This window comes from Chelonoidis abingdonii, chromosome 8, assembly GCF_003597395.2.
Source record: "Chelonoidis abingdonii isolate Lonesome George chromosome 8, CheloAbing_2.0, whole genome shotgun sequence".
Taxonomy (NCBI): domain Eukaryota; kingdom Metazoa; phylum Chordata; order Testudines; family Testudinidae; genus Chelonoidis; species Chelonoidis abingdonii.
Genome location: NC_133776.1, coordinates 84,828,979 through 84,855,379, shown reverse-complemented (window position 1 = coordinate 84,855,379; position 26,401 = coordinate 84,828,979). Strand labels below are relative to the sequence as shown.

General features: G+C 46.3%; 1 protein-coding gene across 1 annotated transcript in view; it reads left to right on the top strand.

Annotated features, from left to right (window-relative positions):
- LOC116819805 (actin-binding protein WASF3-like) overlaps nt 1-24,074 on the top strand; it is a 37,092-nt gene extending 13,018 nt beyond the window's left edge. Inside the window, exons 2-9 of the mRNA XM_032771817.2 lie at nt 3,546-3,710; nt 8,625-8,759; nt 11,929-12,082; nt 13,159-13,276; nt 14,883-15,058; nt 15,601-15,861; nt 18,928-19,319; nt 20,163-24,074. Of these exons, the coding sequence (XP_032627708.1) occupies nt 3,578-3,710; nt 8,625-8,759; nt 11,929-12,082; nt 13,159-13,276; nt 14,883-15,058; nt 15,601-15,861; nt 18,928-19,319; nt 20,163-20,320 (1,527 nt within the window). The 5' untranslated portion in view covers nt 3,546-3,577 and the 3' untranslated portion in view covers nt 20,321-24,074. The remainder of the gene's footprint in view (nt 1-3,545; nt 3,711-8,624; nt 8,760-11,928; nt 12,083-13,158; nt 13,277-14,882; nt 15,059-15,600; nt 15,862-18,927; nt 19,320-20,162) is intronic.
- Nucleotides 24,075-26,401: the final 2,327 nt, after the last annotated feature.

Here is a 26,401-nt window from a genome sequence, read left to right as displayed (position 1 = left end):
AAATAGTTTTGAACCAAGAACAACAATGTACCAGTGTTGTGGGAGGGCAGGGGGGGGTAACGTTGTGGCTCCTGATCTATAGCATATTTTGGCAACTCCTGTTAAGATCCAGACCAAGCAGCATGGCTGTTTAGCACACCAATCGTCAGTTTTCCTTTCACAGCAGGAGCACAATTCGGGCCATGTTAAAGTTCAGTATTAATTATTTAGAAACAACTTTGTGGTGCTGTGCAGATGCCAATCTGCATTTGAAAACTATGTCAGTGTCTGCACAAAAAGCAAGTTATAAAGGGGAACTGTGGGGTGTGAAGTTCACAGAAAAGTTGACCATGTGGTTCCAATGGGATGCTGTTCTGCTCTCCATATGGATGGACCAAAAAACCCCCAAACTTCGCAGGTTTCTGGCTTTTGAAAGAGCCAGAATTACTGGCGTTTGTTAATAGTGCCTAACTACTCTGCTCAGAATTATTAACGTCTGACTTGGTAAGCTGTTTTTCCTTGACTGCAGAAATATAACAGTTAAGGACACAGAGCTGTGATGGGTTTGTGCGGGGTATAAAATGGCAGGATTTAGGCTCATTGGTAACGGTGGGGTTGCCTGGGTGTAACTGAGGGGAGAATTTGGACCATATGTAGCAAGCTAACCTGGATTACTTGGTGCTCATTAAGGCCAACCTTAATCACAAGCAATATTGGTTGTTTGGAGCCTTGCACAGACACTCAGCTCATGGATTGGCTTGATTCTAGCAGTGGCACTAGAGGAGGTTGTATTTCCTCGCCACGCTCCTGGAAAGGAGAGGTCCCTCCTAGCTCGACTCCTTAGGGCCAGAGGAAGAAATAACTTGTAGCTGGAGCTACCTCTCTGGCAACTTGGGGTTGACAGCGTGAATGATTCATAATCACCCTAACCCCACACTGGTTGTGGTTCCTGGAGGAGCTGTGGTAACCCTCCCCTCTAGGGTTTCAGACAGTCCCTGGCTCACAGTGATACATTAAACCATTCATAAACTTGATACAATATGGTCCCCAAATATGTTGCATGCAGTTGCAATACTGTATCTATCACAGCCAGCCAGGTTGTAAGCTGCACTGGAACTGGTTGTTGTAGCTTCTTACTCATGTCTGCATCAGCCTGGGATGGAAGTGATCATTGAAAAATGAGAATACAATGGGCCTCAATCTTGCCATGGAGGCAAAAGGAGAGTTCATTTTCCATGGCCCATTCAGTCCCTGGCCTCTTGCCTGAGACTCTCAGCAAGGGGTCCTACCATTGCCAGTTTCAATAGTGTTTTTAGCACTGTGGATACCTTTCAACTGGGAAGAGAACTGAGACCCACCAAACTCGTTTCACTGGCCTGTTTTGTAGAGGCTGTGGGTCACTAACAACTTTGAACTGGATTTGGACCTAGAGGTGAAAGTCACTGCAACGCAGTTCCTTGGGCTCCAGGGCAATGTCATATTTAATAAATGCTGATTTCTGTGTTCCTCCCTGACATTGCTTGAAGTTAACCCATGACTGTGCACAACTCAGCAGTAGAACCGCTTGAGCTTTGGAATGATTGCAGTCATATGACTTAGTGCTGAAACTGTAGCTTCTGAGCTCCGGAACACTCCAAGTGGACTACCCCAGTGAGACTTCTTCCAGGGTGTCGTAAGCCCCCATCTCCCTCAACTTCCTCTGCTCCAAGAAGAGTTAACAAAATAGCTGGTAGCAAATATTAATTAAAAATCCCAAACAAAAAGCAGAAATCTAAGGAGAAAATGAAATGCTGCTGGTCCATTACTTTGCTCTTTGTTGCATGCCCATTGGTAGCTTAGGGACTAATACTCCTCTTCTGCCATTTTTGCACTAGGGTAACTCCGTGGACTTCAGTGGAGTAAGTCCTGACTTACCCTGTTGTAAGTGAGATCAGGATCAGACCCTTAGGCTGTAAGCTCTCTGAGACAGAAACCTAATCATCTTGTTAACTGTAAAGCAACTAGCATATGATTGTATTAAGTTAATAATGCACTTAATTTGCCCATGTCCCATTGATAAATGTCTCTTCGTTTTGCTTAAATGGACAGCAGTGACTGCTACCATCTGCTGTGGCCCATAGCTAATTTTTGCCACAACAAGCAACCCCTCGTGCTAATGGAGAAGTCTGACTGAACCCCATTAAGGTATTGGCTTTCCCAGGCCTTCCATCCGTGAATCAGTCCCATGTTATTTCAGCTAGTCCATCTTAAGCAGGTCCCATCTGCATTAGCAAATTTGGAAGTCAAAAAAGCCCTTGGCAATAGGGAAGGGGGAAGGAGGCCATGGGAAGTGAATTCCTTAGGCTTGTTTAATATTGGGATCTCCCGACGTCTCACTGACCTGTCAGATAATTAAACATCCCTGGATTCTTTTGCGGTCCCTGGGTTGCCTGCCAGTGTGTGATGATAACTGTTCATAGAATATGCTTGTTGCTCGGGGCTGTCGCAGAACTGGCAGCCAGCATGAGCAGGATTTATGTGCTGCTTTTCATTCTCAGCAGCTGGGCTCTTGTAACTGATGGACAGTAACCCAGTTCTGATGAGCAAAAGAGGGAGTTTGTGGATTTGAAACACATACAGAGCGATTGGGAATAACCGACACACACAAAAAATGATTTGCTTGGGCAGGACAGAGCGGAGACTGGCTCCTTTGTACTCAGATGGCCTGTATCAATATATCATGGTGCCCCCAAATTAAAAATAAATCCCAAAGAGCTTTGCACGCTGCTGGAGATAATGGAATCACATGTGATTGCTGGTTTCAGTTTTGTCATTTTGGTTGGAAAAGGCTCCAGTCAGGGGCTTTTCAAGAATGGAGGGTAAGAGGCTGGATGGCTCAAGAGACTGGTGATAAGATGTGGAGCTTTATATTGCTGTGTCTCTGGCTTGGATCCAGCTTAGGTGAGGTGTCTTGTGGCTCTCCTTGCCTCTAGAAGCAGTTCCTCTAAGGCCAGTGTAAGGATAGATTGCACTGCTGCTGTCTGCACAGAGCCCAGCTTTGCAGAGAGATGTGCAGTCTCTATGACAGTCAACCTGGCCTCTTTCATGAGTGCCAAACTCAATTACAAGACTTTTAAAAATGCAGACTGTCCCCAGATGGAAACCTTCTCTCTGGGTGTGCGTGGGCGCACGGATACCCTGGGGATGAGGAGGTGCATGCTTGGGCACACACATTTTCCACACACATTTAATTGCATGACTGTCTTGCTTGGGAGGTGCTCAGCGAAGCGGTTGCTGCATGCTGCCCATCAGATGCACTTTATTTACACCCCCGCTGCCTGGAATACCATAGCTCATAAAGCGAGAGCATTAAACATCCATGGGAGGATGGAGGCAGGGCTCCCTGCATTATACAGCTTAAACCACCTCTCAAGCAACCAATTGGCAGGGACCTATTTTAAGAACTCTTCTGGAGGCAGGTAAAGAGCAGACTCATATTCCCTTTGTTAAAAGGGCAGCTGCTTGAAGGATTCCCTGCTTGGTTAGAGATTTCCAGAAAAACAGATTTCTCTCCCTTTCTGCTTCAGCCCAGGGAAAGCAGTGAGAATTCCCTGGAAAGATGCCTCTGGTGAAGAGGAACATTGAACCTCGTCACTTGTGCCGTGGCGCTCTTCCTGATGGGGTGACCAGCGAGCTGGAATGTGTGACCAACAGCACCTTGGCTGCCATCATCAAGCAGCTGGGTAGCCTCAGTAAGTTGAAAAGAGGAGGGAATGGATGGATCCTCTGTGGGGTTCTTAGGCAGAGTGGCTGTTTTGTTCATCATCTGCAAAAATCCCCACTTCGGGGCCTACTGGGTCAGAACTTCAGCTGGTGTGAATTGACTTCAGCATTATGCGTGTGAAATGCTTAGGGAGATTAGAGAGGCTGCAAAAAGAGAAAACCCAATAATAATAATGGGGGATTTCAGCCATCCCATATTGACTGGGAACATGTCACCTCAGGATGGGATGCAGAGATAAAATGTCTAGACACCATTAATGAAGGCTGCTTGGAGCAGCTATTCCTGGAACCAGCAAGGAGAAAAGCAATTCTTGATTTAGTTCTAAGTGGTGCACAGGATCTGGTCCAAGAGGGGAATATGATTGAACTGCTCAGTAACAGTGACCATAATGTGATTAAATTTAACATCCTTGGGGGGAGAAATATCACAGAAACCTACCACAGTGGCATTTAACTTCATTCCAGTTTTTTTAAAAAAAGCTCTAGAGGGAATCTGGCAATTCCAGGCCAGTAAGTCTAACTTCAATACCAGGCAAATTGGCTGAAACTATAGTAAAGAATAGAATTATCAGACATATGCATGAACACAATATGTTGAGGAAGAGTCAACACAGCTGGCAAAGGGAAATTATGCCTCACCAGTCTGTTAGAATTCTTTGAGGGGGACAACAAACTTGTGGACAAGGGTGTTCCAGTGGATATAATGCACTTGGACTTTAAGAAAGACTTTGACAAGGTACCACACCAAAAGCTCTTAAGCAAACCAAGCAGTCATGGGAAAAGAGGGAAGGTCCTCTCATAGATCAGTAACTGGTTAAAAGACAGGAAACAAAGGGTAGGAATAACTGGTCAGTTTTCACAGTGGAGTGAAATAAATAGCGGAGCCCCCAACGATCTGTACTGGGACTAGTGCTGTTTAAAATATTCATAAATTATCTAGAAAAAGGTGTAAACAACAAGGTAGCAAAGTTTGCAAATGATACAAAATTATTCAAGATAATTGAGTTCAAAGCTGACTGCGAAGGGTTACAAAGGGATCTCATAAAAAGGAGTGACTCGGCAAGAAAATGGCAGATGAAATTCACTGTTAATAAACACAGAGTAATGCACATAATCCCAACTATACATACAAAATGATGGAGACTAAATTAGCTGTTACCACTCAAGAACAAGATCTTAGAATCATCATGGATAGTTCTCTGAAAAGATCTGCTCAGTGTGCAGCAGCAGTCAAAAAAGCTAACAATGTTAGAAGCCATTAGGAAAGGGATAGATAGTAAGACAATAAATATCAAAATGCCACAATATAAATCCATGGTACACCCACACCTTGAATACTGCATGCAATTCTGGTATCCCCATCTGAAAAATGATATCGAATTGGTTTTTTATTCAGAGAAGGTTTTACAGCCTCGTCCCCCTTCCCTCACACCCTCAATATTATTGAAACTAAAATTGGGGAGTCTAAAGTAAGTTGGAAGTGATTATTATGTGCAGCACTTGAAACATAGACTGGAGCATTCAATATACCTTTTGCTATGAAAATAAATGTAAGTGAATAATCTGCAGTGTCCCCTATGAAGGCCTGTTTTCTCACTGTAGTGATTACTTTTTTTTCCACGTGTATTATTATGAATAGACCCTAGAAGTCCCAAATGAGATCAGGGCCACGTTGAGCTGGGCACTGTACAAACATGTAATAAGAGACAGTCCCTGCCCCCACAGAGTTTACATTCTAAACAGACAAAGCATGAGAGAAGCCCAGAGAGATTAAGTGACTTGCCCAGGATCACACAGCAGGTCAGTAGCAGAGTTGAGGATATAATCCAGATTTCTTGATTTACAATCCAGGGACCTAAACACTAGGACACAGTGACTCTTGTGGGGCGTGTTGAAAGGGACCGTATATTTTAGGAGATCGAAAAGGGGATTCAGGGATCTTTTACCTCCACTGTCAAAGGTTGAATTTGGCCCAGATTGGTACTCATGCTGTTCATGGGTAATCACTAGCCTCTGCTAGATTAGTTTGGGGATATTTTTGCAGTGGTTAATATGTATCCAGACTGTAAAAGGCTCTAATTCTTTCCTCTTGCCCCACACCTTCCCCAGAAGCAGTTTCAGCAGAGAGGCTGAGGAGAGAAAGGGGTGTGGATAAACAGAGACCTTCTCTCTCTCCACGCTGTCACTCTGGCATCTTTCATCTGCATTATATTCACTTTTATTTTTAAAAAACCCCACATGTTTTCTGAGCTGCTTAGAGCACAGCCATTGATAATAGTGGGCCACATGCAGGGATCCGCCCCACACACACACATGACAAGCCCCATAGTCTACTCATCACAAAGAATGGAAATAAATTAAACCAAGACTGGCTGAGTTGCTTTGCAACTGGATCAGATCACAAAGCCACAAAGCCCAGAGTTCCCTGTTATTGAAGAGTGTCCATCTGCATGAAAAACTCCTTGATCCTGAATCTGTGGGGATCACTTGCTAGATGCAGTTGCAAAAAAAACTGAAACCAAAAAAACTCAGCTCAGAACTCTCATCCTAAAGGTACCACATTTAAAACGATATTATTTCTCGAAAGGAGAGCGAGGGAGAGATCAATCCAAATAAGTCAAGTGTACCAGGATTGAGTTAATATGATTCTAACCTGCAGGTGTCAGTAGCGTTTTGATAAATGTTGTGATATTTAGACTTTTCCCATGTTAAAAGATTAACATGGAAATGTGATGAACTGTGAAATAATATAAGTAGCCTTAATTCAGAGTCTTTCAGCTGCATCAAAATGAGTAGTGGATTTTTTTCTTCTAAGCAGTTGATTCAGCCCTATTACAGTTTTTGCTCATTCAAGATTGAATTCTTTCAGGACAGTTTAATTCGAATAGATGTTATTAAACTTCCCATGGACTGAGAACAATACTGATCTCGGCAGCCCTAGAGATCACTAACAGGGCAGTTATAGTGGACACACGCACACACACACTCACTCACGTATGTTAATACCTGGATTTGGCTATACCATTTCAGTCTCTAATAGGAAGCAGATAGTCTGATCCAATGGATAGGGCACTGGATGGGGACTGAGGAGACCTAGGTTTTATTCATAGCCCTTCCTCTGACCTGCTGTGTGACCCCGTGAAACTGCTTCTTGTGTATTTAGATTGTAAGCTCTTTGTGGCAGAGGCTGTCTCTTTGGTATGTGTGTGTACAGTGCCTGGCGCAACAGAACCCTGATCATGCTTAGGGTCTCCAGATTTCCTGCTCCCTATATGGCTCTTTTCCAATGTGACTGCCAGGTGCTGGCTTGTCTCCAGCCCAGGAAAGACCCCACTGCCCATGCCCAGAGACTCTTTCCAGGCACAGTTTTATTTTCTAAACATAGTCAAAACATAAAAGGAATTTGTCAGCCCATCGTGGACTGCAGCTGCCAGAGGATTTTCCCCTTTGCCTCTCAGTGCCTCCTGCAGAATTCTCCAGGCCCTTTTCACAGAGCACTGCCTCCCAGGGCTTTCTCCCACGAGACCCTTTTCCCTCAGCAGGTTCCCACTGCCTCGCCTCCGAGTGGACTGTGGCAGTCACAGCCGCACCTCATTCCTTACTGCCAGCCTGGCTCTTTATAGCCCTAGGTGCTGCCCCATCCTCTTAAATAGCTAAACTGGGAGCACCTGTTCTGGGACAGGGGTGTGGAACCTGTTGCATTTGAAGGGGCCAACCACTTGCTGTCAGTGACAAAATGGCCATTTTCTGCATTCAGAAACATGCAAAAATATTGAGGTTAAAGCCACTTAGAATGAGGGTGCTGCAGAGAACCTGTGCTTTTGGTTATATAGTGTAGCAAATTCATGGCCACCCAAGATTTCGCCATTGTCTTTGGTGCTCACCATGGCTATTGAGACCTTCATGGCAATAGCAGGTGGTAGAAACAAGCTCCTGCTGGTTCAAAAGCAGAATTCTCCTTTGAGCTCAAGGAGAATATCTCCTTAGCGGACAGCAGTATGCAGCGGATGGCATACCTCAGAGCAGTTCTGATTCTGTGCTGCCAAAGGCAGTGCTGTGCACAGACACATCAGCTCATTACAGTATACACAATTAATATACTTGGCCAGTTATACAATTTAGACATGAAACCAACCAGAAGCGACGCCACAGTTTTTGGCACCCTAGGCAGGGGTCCTTCTGCTCTCCCGGTCGTTGGCGGCAGTTCTGCAGCGGGGGGGGTCCTTCCGCGCTCCCGGTCGTTGGCGGCACTTCGACGGCGGGTCCTGGGGTGAGTGAAGGACCCGCCGTAGAATTGCCGACGACGACCCAGAGCGCAGAAGGACCCCCCACCACCGAATTGCCGCCGAGGGTGGCAAAATGCCGCCCTCCCAAATCCTGGTGCCCATGGCGACCACCTAGGTTGCCTAAATGGAAGCGCCGGCCCCGAAACCAACAGTTAAAAGGAAATCAGTTCCATCATGCATATTCCTGTCTTTCATTATCACTTGCTTTGGTCACCAAAAAGGAACCTTTTACTGCACACACAAAATATGGAAAGATTCTTGCAAACAAGCCGACCTGTAATGGCCGAGCATGAGGGCTGGAGACTTGGGTTCCCATCTTTCACATGTCTCCCAGGCCCCCTGGGAGGAATGCACTGCACATGCTTGTTGCTAGTTTGTTCAAACTGAAGGCTGCGCAGATCTGAGGAAATAATGTCTGGGAATGCAGACAGATGTCATGGAAAACAAATGGGAAGGCCAGGACTGCACTAGCTATGCCTGTCTTTTGTAGCGGAGTCCCCATGGGAAAATCCTTACATTTGCCTCTCTCTATAACTAAATCATCCATCTCTCAGTTGGGCTGCCATGTACACCCCTCTTTGCCTTTGGTTCTTTAAGGCAGACATGCTGAAGACATATTTGGAGAACTGTTCAATGAAGCTAACAGTTTCTATATGCGGATGAACTCCCTGCAGGAGAGAGTGGACCTTCTGGTGATCAAGGTCACTCAGTTGGACTCAACGGTAGAGGAAGGTAAGATGGGACTGGCCGGCAGGAGTTGTCTTTGTTCATCCCTCTTGTGCTGGTTGTAGACTGTGGAGGTTGCAGCTGGAAGGAATTTCAATTATAACTTTGCTTTACTAAGATTTTACTACTATTTGGCTTGCTCCTTTCTCTCTCTCTGCCATGGAGAGTCATTCCAAAGGATCAGGGGGCAGTATCAGCCTGCTAGCCTGGAAGCCATTTAAAAACACCCTAATTCTTATTTCCGCAGAGATTGTGAATGCCACAAACAGCCAAATTTAGAGGCAGTTTTTAGTGAGGAAGTTCCCAAGAAACCGTGGGAGGTTTAGAGCCGTAGTAATGGCTCTGCATCACCCCAGCTCGGAGGAACATAGCAATTGCCATAGACTGGCATCCTGTCACCAACCAGTGCCAGATTCTTCCGAGGAAGGTGCAAGGATCCCTGCCGAAGTCAGCTATGCACTCAAGTGCTCTCCGGGAACATGTCTTCCTAACCCCCTTAGTTGGAGGCCAGCTAATGCCATAAAGCAGGAGAGTTTGTATCCTTTCCAAAACACCTTTATTTTAAATCCTTGCTCGCTCTTCTAACCCTGGGTAACATAACTCACAGCACGTTTTAGCTGTTCTCAGCTGCCGGAGCAGCCCCTGGGGGCTATGGCAGCTGAGTGTAAGTTCGAGCAGCCCAGAGGGTTAAGGAAAGATTACCAATATGATCAGGACCATGGTGTATTCTCTGGCCTGTTCAAGTTACCGGAGTGTAAGTGGCAACAGGATTTGTCCTTCAGAGTTGAATACTGGATTCAGCTGGCTGGAAGTCATTCTGGGGGCTGTGCCCATTGCGACTCACGTCCTTCCCTCGGAAATGTTGCTGTGTATTTCTTTAAGAAGATCGTCCCTGTGCTGTCTCAAAGGTAGCCCTGTATAATGCCACAGTTGCTATGGTTATTTGTTCATTGAATCCCTGAAATGCAGGTAACTTATCAGTCATATCTCAGTGCTTCTCATGGGCAGCATTAGGTATCTGCTGATGCGGCCATGAACTGCCCGTCACCCGGGATCACAGCAGCTACCCACCTGGACAAGGAGAATCGGACAGTCTGTCACTGCCACTCCTTAACCCCTGCAGAGAGAAGGGGGCAATCCCTCCCTTCCAGACCACCCCTCCCTCCTTGTGTGGTGTAGCTGCTGCCTTGGCAGCTCTCCGTGCAAAATGTGTTAAGAGAAAATACCGCAGGCAAACATACGAACAGTTACCTTGTTTGGGAGCAGAGAGAACACAGGCAATTATTTGATCAATTCACTGCATGAGATTAGCCTGAGAGAGAAGCGGAGGATGGCAGGGAAGCAGGAAACCTGCCTAACTGATGAATGTGACTGATGGACAGTCAGACATCTGAAGAAGCACTACAAACATCCCAATGGAGGCTAGAGACATGGAGATCTATGCACTGAAACACAGGCAGCAGACACTGGCACATAGGTACATGAGTGCAGGACGTAACACATATGGAGCCTTTCTCTTGCTAAACAAATGCTCAGTGTGTCTGCAGATGAGAGTGGGAGGGAAATGATTTTCCCATCCTAGGCAAATTTATGAGATACTGAAAAAATGTCCCACCCTGAATAAGAGTGAGAAATCATTCTCAAATCTTTTTACAGACTGAAAAGCCAAAAAAGCCTTTTGGCTCCATTTAATCAAAATGTTTCATTTTGACAACTTTTAAACTTTTTTTCCAAACATTTTTTTAGTAAAAAAAAAAGTGTTGAAACTAACCTGTTCCTGTGAAAAGTTTGGGTTTGATGAATCGACATTTGCTGATGTTAAAAAGTTTCACTGAAAAATTCCTGACCAGCTCTATTGCAGACACACGCAGCCTGGCTAGAGAGCAGATTCAATGGATAGAGGTTGCTTCCCGGCCCGCTGAACAGGCTAGGAGACAGCCATGACTGTGCTGGGATATCTGATGTGGCAACTTGATGTCTTTTTGAATACTGGGGAGAAGGAGGAGGAGAGTGCCAAATGCTAACGATCCACAAAGCCAGAGTCCCAGCAAATAGCAGAGGGAGGCCAGTGCAATCTTTCTGATGAGGCATTAGGAGTTAGAGATGAATCTCAAGTTTAGCCTGGATCAGAACTTCCACAGAGTTTCAGGGTGTTCTGATCTAGGGGGTTGGTTCAGGCCCATCTCTAATAAGAATTGGCCAAGACAGCCTGGTTGCATATAATGCAGAGTAGACAGTACCACTGTTTATAAAAGTGTCACGCCCATATGGCTGCAAAGGATGATAGAAAATTAAAATAGGACCTAGCATTGGTCTTAGGTTGGAAAAATTCCTCTGCACAAAATACCATTGCACTCTTCCACGTTCCTTTGCTTTCGGGACAAAATTGGTCTGTTTTACACTAATCAAAAGGTGGATTTTCTAAGTGCTACTGTTCCATGCAAAGGAGACTTAACCAGGGTCGAGAATCTGCCCCAGTAAATTTGCATATGTATCTGACAGAATCTCGCACGCTCTCTCCATTAGAGACAGTTTGCCTTTCCTTGGACATTTAGCCTCTGTAACATCCCTGCATTCATACAGCTTACACTGATGTGGGGAACTTACTGCTTGTGCTTGCCTGACACAAATCCTGCTACGAGTAAACTTCACCGAATGTAGGTCTCTTTCAGTTCAGTGATGAAAACCCGCCCACTTCCTGTCAAAGGAGGGAAGCCTGTCAGCAGGGCTGTCACAGTGTAGGCCTGTGTGCAAGCTCAGAGTGGTTCCTTCTTTTGGCAAAATGCTGTTTTCCAGCTGGTGGGAGTTCCTGCAGCACGACTTGTAATGGAGTTGGCATTGCAGGCAGTCAGCAGAAAAGCTTTGGATGGCTCAAGTGGCTGTGCCGGAGGCTGGATTTCTGTCTCCCACTCTCCTCATGCACAGCTCTGCCTCACGTGCCCACATGCAGGAGAGGCCGGGGCAAATGCTTACCAATCAAAAGGGCTAGATGGATTGTCATCGACTGTGGGAGAAATGCCAGAAATTCTGGTTGGTGCCATCAGAGAGGCCTCGATTTTAATTATGAAATAACACAGAGGTGGAAATATTAATGCCTAGGCACCATTGGCATCCAAAGTGACCTGGGACAAGTCTCTAGCCTGCACATTAAGGTTTCTTTCTTGTGTGGTCACAGTTTCACTGCAAGACATCAACATGCGGAAAGCGTTCAAGAGCTCAACTGTGCAGAACCAGCAGGTGGTCTCCCGGAACTCCATCCCTAACCCCGTGATGGAGATGTACCAACGCTGTGACAAGCCACCACCGCTCAACATCCTCACGGCATACAGGTAAGGGGTGTGGGGGCTGGGCAACATGCCTCATGCCCACTGTGCGACTTCGGCGTACGGTTCAATATAGACCAAACAAGCCCTAGCCGAGCCAAACCTACTTTGGAAGAGATTGTTTCCTGTCAAATCGGAAGGACCTACTTCTGATCAGCCTTACCCAGTTTTACTCGTATGTAACTCTATTGCCTTCTGTGGTGTTACTTCAGGCCCCTTATCTCTTCGCTTGTACACTCTGTTATGCTGCTGTATGGGGCTTCTTCTGGAAGTCCATTGGTACCCTTGTCCTCAAGTGCTGTGATGGAGTCAGCCTGAAGTCACAGTTGTGTTGAGTGGTGTTACTGGGTGGTTGCAGGAGAATATTAGTCCGCTCTTTGATGATGGTTCAGTAAATGATGCTCTTTTCTCGGCTGTTCAGCGGTCTCGGCATTGCAGCTACAAGACAATCGAAATCACCCAGAGTTTATTTAATACAGCCAGTAATATTCTGTACTTGCACAGTGCAGATCACCCATTGATAAACATGATGTGAGAAAGTGTCACTGATCACTAACAGATTGAAGCTAAATATGGCCTGGATCATCGCAAAAGGCGGGAACCCAACCCCCACCCTCATGTATCTCTGGGAGTGGGAGGGAGTGGTAACATTTGGGAGCTTATTTGGAAAATTAGAGACTCTTCTGGAATTCTGTATCAGCCTGTGTGTCAAACAGGCCTTAATAAACCACTAACTTTGAAGCTAGTAATATTTTCCATTTTTTAGCAATTACTTCTGAGTGTCATCTGTGCCAAATCCTTAATGATCTATGTTGTGGTGAGAGGGGAATGGGTGGAGAGCGAGGTGGGGATGGAACAGTGAGGGGGATGGAAGGAGGTAGCTGGACAGAAGGAAATAAGCAACTGTAGGCTGAAGCAAAGAGGTGTCTTGCTGCCAGCCCGTGGAGCTCATTGGGGTTCATTTCCCAAGTGCTGGGCTCATTAATGTGCCTTTGTTTTTCGCTATTAAGTAATTAATAACATTTCATCCTGTTGCTGAGAATTTCCTCTACCCCTCCCCAATGCTGCTGTGATAATTTCAGGGACGACAAGAAAGATGGCCTCAAATTCTACACTGACCCTTCATATTTCTTCAACTTGTGGAAGGAGAAGATGCTGCAGGCAACTGAGGACAAGAGAAAGGAGAAACGCAGGCAGAAGGTAAAAGCATCAGAGAAGGCTCTGAATTGGGCCTAAGATGAGGCTGGTCTGGACTTAGGTTGATAGTCTGATACTGTTATAGTGTCCTTCTGAAATGGGTGCAGTATCTCTCGCTCTCTCTGTCTTATCTGAGGTGCCCTTCACCGTACTATCGTCCTCAAACTCATGGCCAGTCAATGCTGCTCTGGTAGGAGTCACTTGTGAAGGAGGCCTATTAGTTTCCCATCTTAGCACCCGAACAGGTTGACAGCCCAGGGAGCCTGGGATGGAGGTTGGGTATTCTCACCCCATGTGCACCAGTCACCAGTTGCGAGGTTTTTACATTCAGGAAACATACAGATCTCCTAATGTCCAGACTGGCAATAAAAGAATCATGAGACAGTCTGATGTCAATGAGTTTCTGGTGTGTTGCTTGCTCTTGTTTGGGGAGTCATATGACACTGAAACCTTTGGAAAATAAATCCCTCTTGACTATTTTGGACATTATGCTACCTTGATTGAAGTCCCCTACATGCCCCTTAGCTATTTGGCACTCAAGGGATTGGCCCCTGAGAACAGAAATATAAAGGAAATGTGGGGTTTCAGTGGTAGGTAAAGGATTCCCCCATTGCTTTTCTTTTTAAAGAGCCCAGAGACAGAAAAGCATGTTTTAAAATAGAAGCAAGCCCCGCACGTGGTCAGAGAACATGTTTAAGGCCTGGGTTGAAGAGAAATAAGCTTATCCCTTAAGCACCAGTGGATGCTGCTGAACCTTGTCTTATCCTGTTTGATTTGGCTAATGCCTGTTCTGATGGAAGGTGTCTGAGCAATGGGTGTAGGAATGGCCCACTGGAATTCAAATGCTCACATGGGCTGTGCAACAAGAGGCTTATGGCATGAGCTTGAGATTCACCCTGACACTATTACCTCCATCAAGTGTGACTGTGGACTTGAGTTTCCATGTTCTCATAGACTCATAGACTTTAAACTCTGGAGGGACCACCATGACCATCTAATCTGACTTCCTGCACATTGCAGGACACAGAACCTCACCCACTCCTAACCTCTGGCTGAGTTACTGATGTCCTCACTGTTCTCTGGGTTGTTAGTAGTTTGGCTTCCAAATCTACATGGAAATCATATGGAAAGTCTCTGGAATGTATTCCAGACTCCAGTGATTCCATCCCAGCTTTCACAGCTAACTGTACCAGTTTAGAAGGTGAAGACACTGGCTGAACCTACAGGTGCTCACAGCCTTCGATTCCATTGTTCATACTGTGGGCTGCTCCAGAAGCAGCCTTGTGATTGTGATTGGTGTTTAGATCAGCATAACCTTATTGCATAATTGAATGAAAAGCAGGTAGTGGTGGTGCACCGGGACTCATTATTACAAGAGGGAAAGGGAGCATGGAGGGGCAGTGCTGACGATGTGTCCTAGTGATTGGGACCCAGGATCTAAAATAATATGTCCTGAGAAATCCCCTATTGTTTGGTATCCCAGTTACCCTTATACACACAACCTAAAATCCTTACTTGAAGTCAAGCTCAAGCAAACATTGCACTGTGTACAGTCAGCAGGCAGCCATCCTGCAGTCGTGCTAACAGGACAGTGCTTATCTGCTTCCAGGAGCAGCGGTTAGTGGAAGATTCCACTCGGGAGGTGAAGAAAGTGAGAAAAGCCCGCAACCGGCGCCTGGAGTGGAACGTGATGGCATATGATAAAGAATTCCGTCCCGATAACAGGTTCTCACCATCCCCATATCACATGGCCTCATCGGAAGGATCACTGTCCCCAGATAATAGGCAGGTTTTCTGTATTACACGCTTATTGTTTTTCTTTGCTTTTCTTCACCTTTCCTTTTCCTTTTTGATATTATGGGTGAATTGGTTCCTCGTGGCAGTGAAGGACTCTTAGTACTGGCTAGGAAGCAGATGCTTAGCACATGCACCTGAGTTCTGATGTGCAACACCCCTGCTAGGTTGGTCCTGCACCTGCCAAATCATGTCTAATTCTGCATTGGTTTTGCGATCTCTGTGTGGAGCTGAGATGAGACCAGAACATTTTTCATTTGAGACCTAAGCTAGGATTTCCACCCAGTTGAGCTGAAAGGCTAATTCGTTAGCCTGCAAGGCTATTGCCGCCTCTCTACCCTCTGCTTGCACCATCCCAATACTGTCTTGCATGTTTGTATTTTGATGGCTACACATCATGTCTCCCAATGTTGATGCCTTGATCCCAAATGCCAGTAGGTGCCATCATACTCCTCCCTGACCTGTCCTCACCTTGCCTTCCCTCCAGGCCCTCCATACAGGAATACAACCTTTGGTATTTTTCTGTGCAATAGATCTTATGCGTCAGATGCAGCTGATCACTCATACCCGGCCAGTCCTAACCACTCTGCACAGCAGATATTAGCTCCAGCCTCACACCTGTCAACAGACAAGGAGATCATCCTGGTTGCTAACCAGGCCCAGGAACATGTCTACAGGCCCTCAGCAGCAGGAAGCCGTCAGAACAGTCTCAACCGAGTCCAGCAGCCCCATGTGCCGCAGCATCCAGAGACTATATTGAATGGACCAAGACCTCAGATAGTCAAGGAGTATGGGTATGGATTTCAACCTGATTTCCTTCATCCAGTGACCTGTTTGTCCCTTTAAATGAGTTTAGTGCTTTGGAAAGGTGCCAGATTGACAGCCATAGAAAGTGAGGTCCTCTGTCCACAGAACAAGTACACGATAGGCAGCAGCTGTCACATAGATGGTCCTTCTGTAAGTGCGCCTTACCATTCATGAGGTGAGAGATGGTAGTTCAGTCTTCATGGCCCATTCAGTCCTTTAGTCATGTGATCAGCCTGCCAACAAGAACACCAGTTGGTGCCATGTGTGAGAGTGCTTTGTGAGAGGTCAACACCTGCCTATCAGGAACTGCACTCAGAAAACACCATCTCCTTTCACATCATGCCACAGTGATGACTAGACCAGTACAAGACTGGTCCAAATTCAATCCAGTGGCCTCGATATATAAAGATCCCTATCTTAGGGTAAGTCCAGACTACTCGCTGTATCGGCAGGTAGCGATCAATTTTTCGGGGATCGATATATCGAGTCTCATCTAGACACGATATATCAATCCCCGAACACGCTCCCGTCAACTCTGGAACACCACCAGAGCGAGCGGCGGTAGCGGAGTTGACATGGGCCGCGGACGTCGATCCCGCGCCGTGAGGACCCGAGGTAAATCGATCTAAGATACTTTGACTTCAGCTACGCTATTCACGTAGCTGAAGTTGCATATCTTAGATCGATACCCCCCGCCAATGTAGACCAGCCCTAAGTCCCAACTCCCTGACTCATCCAGCCTTCCCCTTGCTACTAGCCTTTATTGTCACCCAAAGATAAACTAATGTCAAAAAAGTCACATGCAAGCTCAGATTATGCCCTCTGACATCCCGTGGAACCCTGAACAGGGCCTTCATGCATTTGAGGGCAGAATTTGTCCCGTGATCGTTTCTGCCAATTAGAAAGTGGCCGGGGAGGGGAAATCTTTTGTTCAGGACCTTGGACAGCTTCCGTGTGAGCACTTGACTTGGGGAGAGCTTCCCTATTCTGCAAGCCTTCTCCTTCTCTTCGCCAGTGCCCTCCAAGTTCATGATCCCACAGGAGCTTGTACTCCAGAGTCACAAGCAAAACAAAAGACTAAAAAATAATTCAGCCCATTCACCTGCGATGGTCCTTTAAAGGTTCTAAACTCAATTCTCCCCCTGGGTATGTCTGCACTGCAATGAAAGACCCAGGGCATGGGCCCCACTGGCCTGCCTCAGTGGACTTGGGCTCACAGTGCTCGGGCTGCGGGGCTATAAAATGGCAGTGTAGATGTTTGGGTCTGAGCTGGAGCCCAGGCTCTGAGACCTCAGGAGACTCCAGCTCGAGCCTGCTAATTTTAGCCCCACAAGCCCAAGTCAGCTGACCCAGGCTCTGCGACTTGGTGCTGAGGGTTTTTTATTGTCTGCCATCAAATAAAATGATTTCAGTCTTCACAGATCATTATGTAACACTTTGTATCCTGAGCCTAACAGGATCCTACAGATTGTCACATGGCTCCTTCTAATTTAGTATCACTTTGAATGTCTAAAGTGAGCGATGCCAGAGGCTTCAGAGGAACATGTAATCTCCCCTGGACCGTTACAAAAATAACCCTAAATGCACAATTCTGTACAACAGGAGGGAGATTTCATCCTGACCGCAGCAGTCGGTCAGACCAGCCTTGACACAGAATAATTGGTAGCCCCTTTAGCTTTGTCCCGCCCGGCATAACTGCAGATACTGTTCCTGGTATGATGCAGGGACTTAACTGGCTTTTCTGAACCAGTCTGAAGCGCCTCACTGTTACCTGCCCCTTTGGCATCGCGCAAGGGAAAGAGATTTCCCAAACAATAACTAGACAATTTTTTTTCTTTTGGGTGGAACGCTGATGTGTCAGATGCTGTGGGCCCCTGTCACAGCAGTTCCCAAACAGAGGGACAGTGTACAGACGTAAGGATGGGGATTCAGCCAGATCTCTGTATTCCCCTTTTTGTACGTTTAAATAATCAGTCACTCAGTTGGACTTCAGCATAGCCTTTCAAGGTGAAATACAGGTGACCAGAGGGAACATAACCTTGCAAGCCATCCGAGGCCTCTTTCACCAGCGTCTCAGTTCTCACTCAAGATTTACAAGCTTCCCTCTCTTCACTACTTTGCCTTACACCCTCCTTCAGTTGCTGTCCTGCCCCTGCCTCTCAGCATGTAAATTTCATGTGTTTTTACACACTTACTGAATGGCAAACTGGTCCAAGATACAGTATTATATGGCTTACGCCCATTGTCTGTTCAGCTTCCATGGCCCAGAGCAAGGGTAGGCAACTTATGGCACGTGTGCCGAAGGCAGCACGGTTGCTGATTTTCAGTGGCACTCACACTGCCCGGGTCCTGGCCGCCGGTCCTGGGGGCTCTGCATTTTAATTTAATTTTAAATGAAGCTTCTTAAACATTTTAAAAACCTTATTTACTTTACATACATCAATAGTTTAGTTATATATTATAGACTTATAGAAAGAGACCTTCTAAAAACATTAAAATGTATTACTGGCATGCGAAACCTTAAATTAGAGTGTATAAATGAAGACTCGGCACACCACTTCTGAAAAGTTGCTGACCCCTGGCCCAGAGACTTCCTTGGCAGTTACACCTGCTGGAGCCAGGCCTGGAGGTGGTCCGGTATATCCGCTTACAAGGACTGAGTTTCCTGTCATGTTTGGTGTTTGTGTCTTTTCAGGTGACACTTTAGAAAGCGGTCTGCTTTTGTAACCAAAGTGGGTTTCTCTGAATATATAGGAATCATTTCAAATGCAGCCACTGCTGGGGTGGAACATGGGAACTGTTTACCAGCACATAGCTGAGCTGCGCAATAGTTTAGGACAGGCACTGGAGATAAATGTCACGCCCACTTTAAACTGCAGGGGGAATTGAGCGTGTGCATTTCCCAAAGCTGGAATTTATCTGGGATATTTTGGTTCCACTAGGTGACCCTGAGTAGCGGGTGCTTGATGTTATCGTTCATGTGTGGTATTTCTTTAGCAAGCATGATTTCTGCCATTGCCATTGATTTGCTTTCTGTCCTTTAATTGTTGCAGTCCCCAGCAGATGCCCCTGGCAGAATACTTTGTGCCTCCTGCTCCTCCGCCCCCACCCCCTGTGATACCCTCTGCTCAGACTGCCTTCGACAGCCCCATCTCAGCACCTCCTGCCATGGCCCCCAGCGCTGCAGCCTCCGTGGCTCACTCATCATATGCACCTTCCCCGCCTCCGGCTCCACCCTGCCCATATTCTGCTTCCCCCCCTCAGACTGGCCCGATGGGGCCCCCCGTCGCACCTCCTCCACCTCCACCTGGTCCTCCAACAGTCACTGCCTCGCCGGCTCACTCGGCGTCACCTCCAGTGGCGGCAGTTGAACCTCGGAAACCTCAGATCCCTCTGATACCAATGAGCGATGCCAGGAGCGACCTGCTTGCTGCAATTCGGAGGGGTGAGTTACAACCTGGGACATTGGCACTGACCAGCAGTGAGGGGGAGGGGTCTCGGCTCAGCGGAGATGGAGAGAGAAGGACATGTTGGGGATTCCAGCACACACACATGCCTGCGCACGCTAGAGGCCTGATCCGAAGCTCATTGTAGTCAGTGCAAAGTCTCCCACTGGTTTCCATGATCTGGGATCAGGCTCTGCATGCTCAGGGAACTTATGAAGAAGATTGTATTGCTAATGTTACCTGTAAACACCGAAGAGAGGGGAATTATTGATGTGGGGGTAGAAGTAGGAGAGATGGGATGAAACCGAGCAATGAAATATTCAATCTGGATATCAGGGAAAAAAATACTGCATGCACTGAAGCCCAGCTTCCTAGGGGACGTGGTGGAAAGCCCCATCATTTGGGAAGTTTAAAACTGGACTGCACAGAGCACAAGCAAACACCCAGTAGGGAACAAGCTTGCAGTAGGCACTGTGGAGAAAGCAGTGGACAGCATGATCTAATGTGGCTTTTTCTTCTCCATTTCTGCTAACAATGCTGGGTTGAACAGTAGGGAGGGAGGCTGGCTGTGGCTGTGCAACCCGTGTAGCCCACTGGTGGGTGGGCGGATGGGTGTTTTACAGGTCCTCCTCTGTGCCAAATCCATAGAGGAGATGAGTCAGCTACAACACCAGGTAGGGAGCTGTAGCTCTAGCTACAACAGCCAGTGCTTTTAGTTCTGAAGGTCCTGGGTCACTCTTTGGTATGCGGGCCAATAGAGTTGCCATCACACATGCTCATATAGACAAAGGGTGTAAGCCGCTCTTGCTGACCCTGGAGATTTCCCATCCTCTCTACTGCAGGAATTCAACTCCGGAAAGTCCAAGAACAGTGGGAACAGGAGGCGAAGAAGGAACCGGTTGGCAATGATGTAGCCACTATCCTGTCCCGCCGGATTGCAGTGGAGTACAGTGAATCCGACGATGACTCGGAACTGGACGACAATGAGTGGTCAGATTAAGAGAGCTCAGCATGCTGTGTTGACATGTACTCCCCCCTCCCTGCTTCTCCACAAGAAGGTGTGTATGGCTGAGTTCCCCTGAAAGTGAATGCTGACCACCGTCAGCACGTAGTGTGACTTATTCAGGAGCTTTGCCTTTACACCATGTTGCATTGTTGAAGAAACGATGGTAGTGTTGTCAGTGAGAGTGCACATTGGTGGGACATGCTTTAAAAGCAGCAGGCATCTGCCCAGAATCTCGCCAGGTGTGGCTATGACACTTCAATAATGCTGAGAACACAATGAGGCGAGGATCAGTGGAGTTACTCTGGGTTTACACCAGGGTGGCAGCAGTCAGAAGCTGGTCCCATGCATGTGTTTTTAGAGAAACAAAACTGCAGAAATAGCACTGCTTATTTGGCCAGATGTTAATTTTATAATGAAAAGCTCCTGAAAAAGTATCCTGTTCCCCTAGCAAATACTGCCACGTGGTTATAGGTGTTTAGAGACCACAATTCACTTGTTTGTATTTTCTGCAGATGTTTAAAATTGTTGGGATTTGGACCATATGAGCCAGGAGAAAGCTCTGTTCATTGCCATGAAAGTTACATGCAGAAAGGGTCTGTTTTCCCTTTAAAGTAATGTCGTTAGCTTTGCGTTCTGACAGTCTGAAAGGAGAGTTCTCTGCTATCTCCCAGTTTCACTTTTAAGAGCACATCATAGGGAGGAATAGATGTTTGTGGCATGGTTATATTTCCAGCTCTGCACTCAGATTCCCTGGGGAAGAGCATGAAAGGAAAGTTTAGCGTAAACCTGCTCTTCTTTTGCCATCAGCAAAGAAACAAAGCACTTGTTACTGAGTAGAAAGGAATAAAGTCAGTTTCAAGAGAAAAGAACCTCGCAATAGATTTAAGTTGTCTAAGAAAGACCCTGAAGACCTTGAAATAATTATCTGACAGTGCTGTCCTATTGTATCACCTTATTATTATTTGAAATAAAATTAACTAGGCTAAATATAACTCTTAGCTGCACTGAAACAACCCCATTGGAGTTGGAAGCGAGCAATATTTGTCCCTTTGGGTTCACTTCTGATTTTCAGTTTCTAGTATCTGAGAATCTCTTTGTACAATTGAGGTGAATTCAGTCTTATTCCCGAAATAGTTATTGAGGGAACAATTCTTCCACTTTTACTCAGGCTGAATAGTACGGTACTCTGCGAGCAGCGGTAATGGGTCGGCGTGGAGTACAGCAAACCTGACAATGACTCTGAACTGGGGGATAATGAGTAAGATTGGTAGGACCGGGCCCAGAGTTAGGATGCTGAAAACACCAGTGAATGCTATTTGGTTTATTAATCCAAATGGAGAGTGATTCATAAAAGCATTTTCATGTAGCTACTAAGGGAGAAGCCCTGAGAATCCAAAGGGATCCTGTGGGAAATGTTGAAAACCCACAGTCAGTTCTGAAAACTATAAGAGAACAGGAAATGGATTCTGACCAATAGAAAACTGGCCAGCATCAGCCTTGAGTCTGTATAATATGGTCAGATAGGGCCCCAGTGTTCCAGGGACATGCATGCACACGCCAACAAACGCACCATTTCCACTTCCCCAGCTGCAGTCTTGTCTGACTCAGGGGTGATGAATGAACCTGGATTTTCTTATTTCCCTCCAGGTAACAGGAAACTTGCACTTTGGCTCCACCTTCAGTCCATGCAGGTGACTGAAAAACAGCCAAGGGAGGGCTACAGGCAGCTAGTGGTCAGCCAGAGTGAGAGTGCCTTGGGTGCCTGCAGGCAGGGAGACCTGGTGAAGGGCAGAGATGTTGTTGGCTGGAGTCCACAAGTGTCACTTCTTATAGTGCCCCATTTGGCTAGTGCCACCATTCACCCTTATCTACTAGAGAATGCTGCACTTGAGCCAACCCGCTTTGCAGGGAGGGGATGAGGGGGTTCGCTATTCAAACCAAGCAGCAATAGTTCCTGAAAAACTGCAGCTAGACAGTATATGTCAGACCAGCAACAGGAAAGGAAGAAGAAAACAAGACAACAACCCAGCAGGATGCAACACAGATTCTCAGTGGCATTGACATAGGACCCAAGAGCTCAGCAGCAGCTCCTGGGGCAATGGGAATGTTAAACAGACATAGAAGGAGTTGGTGCCTTGTTGTTGAGCTGGGAATTCATGATGTGCAGTAGTTATACCAAAGGCTCTTGCTCCTATCATCATTTTGTCTCTGTTTAGAACTAGCAGGCAACCCCCTCCCCAAGAAATGGAAAATACAGAGGTAGGAAGCTGCAAGCCAAACCCTGATCTCTTTACTCAGGCAAGCAGTGCCACTGAAGTCAATGATGCTACTTTCCTCAGTGAGGTGAGCAGGATTGGACCCCTACTGCAAGATCAGGAAAAGCCTTGTACATTAAAAATAGCATATACAAAACCACATAAGTATTTATTATATAGTGTTGTTAATATATGCATGATTTTGATGTGACCCACGAATGAAGAGAAATCCCAGACTGATGGGCTTGATGTGTAAGATTAAAAACATAACATATTCGGACATAAAGTGAATGCTAAAGAGTGTAGTAATTGCCTTTCTCTTTGGTACTGATCATGGGTTTATATCAGCTGGCCCACATGGCTGGGATTGGTGACAGCCCCTGAACATTGGCCCTGTTGTGTGTGAGTGCAGAAGAAGGGAGATTTTGACTTGAGGGCTACATGGCACCTTGCATGCCAGGAAGGGGAAAGGCTGCAAGGAGACTTCCCCTTGTGACCTTGTGTGGGGCCTGGGCACAGTCCCTGTCCTTGCACACTGGATGTGCAAGGTCTGGGGACACTAATGCAGAGAAAGATATTGGTGTCAGGTGAGGCGCTGTAGGCCCACTGCCTGAGGGAATGGCCTCCAGAGCGCAGCCCACTACCCTTCTCACCTTTGCAAATGTGAGCTGTGTCTTAAACCCACAGAGCCTGACTCTGCTCCACTTTCCCTGGTTTCATACCTGTGTAGCTCCACTAACTTCAGTGAGTTACTCCTGATTTACTCTGGCTCATAACATTGGAATCAGGAGCACAGTCTTGCCCACCACAGATTGGCTCCTAATGGTGACAGGGCCAGACTCTGCCCAGTTTACTCAAGCAAAACTCACTAGGGTTCATGGGAGACTGGCCTGAACTAGGCAATGGGACCTGGCTTGGGTTTGTTGTCATTTGCACAACCCAAGATGTTAGTTGATCATTTTCTCCAGCATTGTTGACATGGCCTTTCATAAGACATCATAACAGACCAAAGCTGGGGCCTCGCTGCAAACTGGCACATCTGCTTTCAGGCATAAAGTGACATGGGGGATAGGATTAAAATTCATAATGATCTGGACTGACTGGGAAATGACTGCCTAGGAAGGAGTACTGCAGAAAGGGATCTGGGGCTTACGGTGTGTCACCAGCTAAATATTAGTCAACAGTGTCACACTGTTGCACAAAAAGCAAACATCATTCTGGGATGTATTAGCAGGAGTGTTGTAAGCAAGACACGAGGAGTAATTCTGCTTTACTCCGCTCTGATTAGGCTTCAGCTGGAGTATTGTGTCCAGTTCTGGGCACCACATTTCAGGAAAGATATGAACAAATTGGAGAAGGGTCAGAGAAGAGCGACAAAAGTGATGAAAGGTCTAGAAAACATGACCTATGAGGGAAGATTGAAAAAATTGGGTTTGTTTAGTCTGGAGAAGAGAAGACTGAAAGGGGACATGATAACAGTTTTCAAGTACATAAAAGGTATTACACGGAGGAGGGAGGAAAATTGTTCTCATTAACCTGCACACAGTATTCCAGGTATTCCAGGTGAGGATAGGATAGGACAAGAAGCAATGGGCTTAAATTGCAGCAAGGGCAATTTAGGTTGGACATTAGGAAAAGCTTCCTGTCAGGTAGTTAAACACTGGAACAAATTGCCTAGGAGGTTGTGGAATCTCCATCATTGGAGGCTTTTAAAACAGGTTATACAAACACCTGTCAGGAGTGGTTTAGTTATTACATAGCCCTGCCTTGAGTGCAGGGGACTGGACTAGATGACCTCCCGAGGTCCCTTCCAGTCCTACATTTCTATGACTCTATGATTCTATGCTCCTGCTCCCTTTGACGTCAGTGGCAAAACCCCTGGTAGTTTCAGAGGAAGCAAGATCAGCCCTCAAAGCTGTACACAGGAAGACATATCTTGGTTAGGAACCGTGGGGACAGACACACATGGAGACAGAGGCATAGCCCAGAGGTCACAGCCCAGGAGCACATGGCTTTATGTTAGCATTGCACTGCCCAGATTCTGGCCTGCTATGGGAGCTGAAACAGCTCCTGGTGTGAACTAGACGAGGGACTGCTCTGACTTACAGCACCATCGCCGTGGCTGTCTATAGGCTGTGCTACAATTCACAGTAATGAGTGATATGGGGCCACCCCTTCCTACCCTGGCATGCAATGGCCAGAGTAGAAAGGGGCCTTTATGTACTGCTATCGAGGGGGATAGCATATTGGCTGTTTATGTTGGCCCTGTATTGCTCTTGCACTAGGGGGATTGATCCGCAGTCTATTCCATCTCCTTTACAACTCCAGTCCATTGCTGGAGCCCCATTGGCCCCTCTCTTTTGTGTTCGTTGCAGCAGCTGCATTATGTGTTGTGCTAAGCAATCCACTTAGGCATAGCTGTAGTAAGCTTCATCAGGCCCATGCCAGGGTTGATCCCGTAGTATATTTCCTAGCATGCAGCTTTGGAGTGTTTTGGTCTCTCTCAGGTCACACTAGCCATCTATCTGAAATTCCATTTTGCCATATTGTTGTTGCACAGCAGCCTAATGGACAAAGTCTTTTGGACGGCAGGGTTTTTATCAGAGAGGCTTTAAAAGCTATATCTACTCGGTGTGTGTGTGTAGGTGCACACTTGTGCTGTTTGCAGAGACAAAATGCCACCTTGAACCCCCCCTCACAGCAGTCAAGTGGACTTGCTTTTGCTTCCATATTTATTTCCATGCTTGTGCCATATGCTCCCTTCTTCTCCCTCATAAGTACCACCTGATTCATAGCACACATTGCTATCCTTTGGCTGCGGCTCTGTTTAGAACCATCACTCCCCCTCAGACATAAGCTCACTTCCTACAAAGTTCCACAAGCAAAGCAGGAGAATCACAGCTCACTAAGACTTTATGGGCCGGATCCCCATAAACTGCCTCAGCTCACCTGACTTCTGTGGAGCAACACTGAGTTACTCCATGGGACCATATATGTTTTCGATGGGCCTGATCCTACAAAGGGAGTGAGCATCCTCATTTGCCATTGACTTGAGGGACACAGCAGGTCACTGGATCAGTCCTTATATAGTTTTGTTAGGCAGAATTAATATGTTTTTGTCCCAAGTCCTATGTTATGTATCAAATCAAATGTATATAGTCCCAGATCCTCAATGGGTGTTTACTGATGTATCGCCATTTAAGTCAATGGTACTATAATAATTTACACCAGCTGAGAATAGGGCCCATAAATTCCTAGTTTTAAATATTTTGTATATGTGTGCCTGTTTCCATATACACTGCTAAAAGTAGGCCTGGCTATGTTATACAGCCGGAAACATTCAATCTCCAGACGGGGTGATATAAAAGTGAATATTTAAATATTTTATCTAGATTGGCAGCCAGTAAAAAGTACAATCCAGGTCACAGCTGATTGAATTTCTCCTCTCTGTCAAGTACATCAGAAGCAGGCTGAGCAAAATCCACTATACGTTAAGGTGTAATGTGTCATGTTAAAATGGAACCTGATAGTTTTACTGCCAACACACAATCACACTATGCCAAACATTTAACAAACTGGACCTATCTAGTGAGAGCTCCTATTTCCATTTTATGAATCTTGTCATGCCTGCCAATTTATTGACATTGATTAAAAATAGTAAATAAAAGTTTGCATACAGGAGAAACTGTATTCAGTTTATTTACCACATGAGATATCTTGTATCCATTTAAAAATAAATACATTATTTTGAGCTTGCTATGGAGTATCAGTTGAAGCATCTACTCCATGGAGTCCTCGAGGGACTTGTCTGTACAGCTCT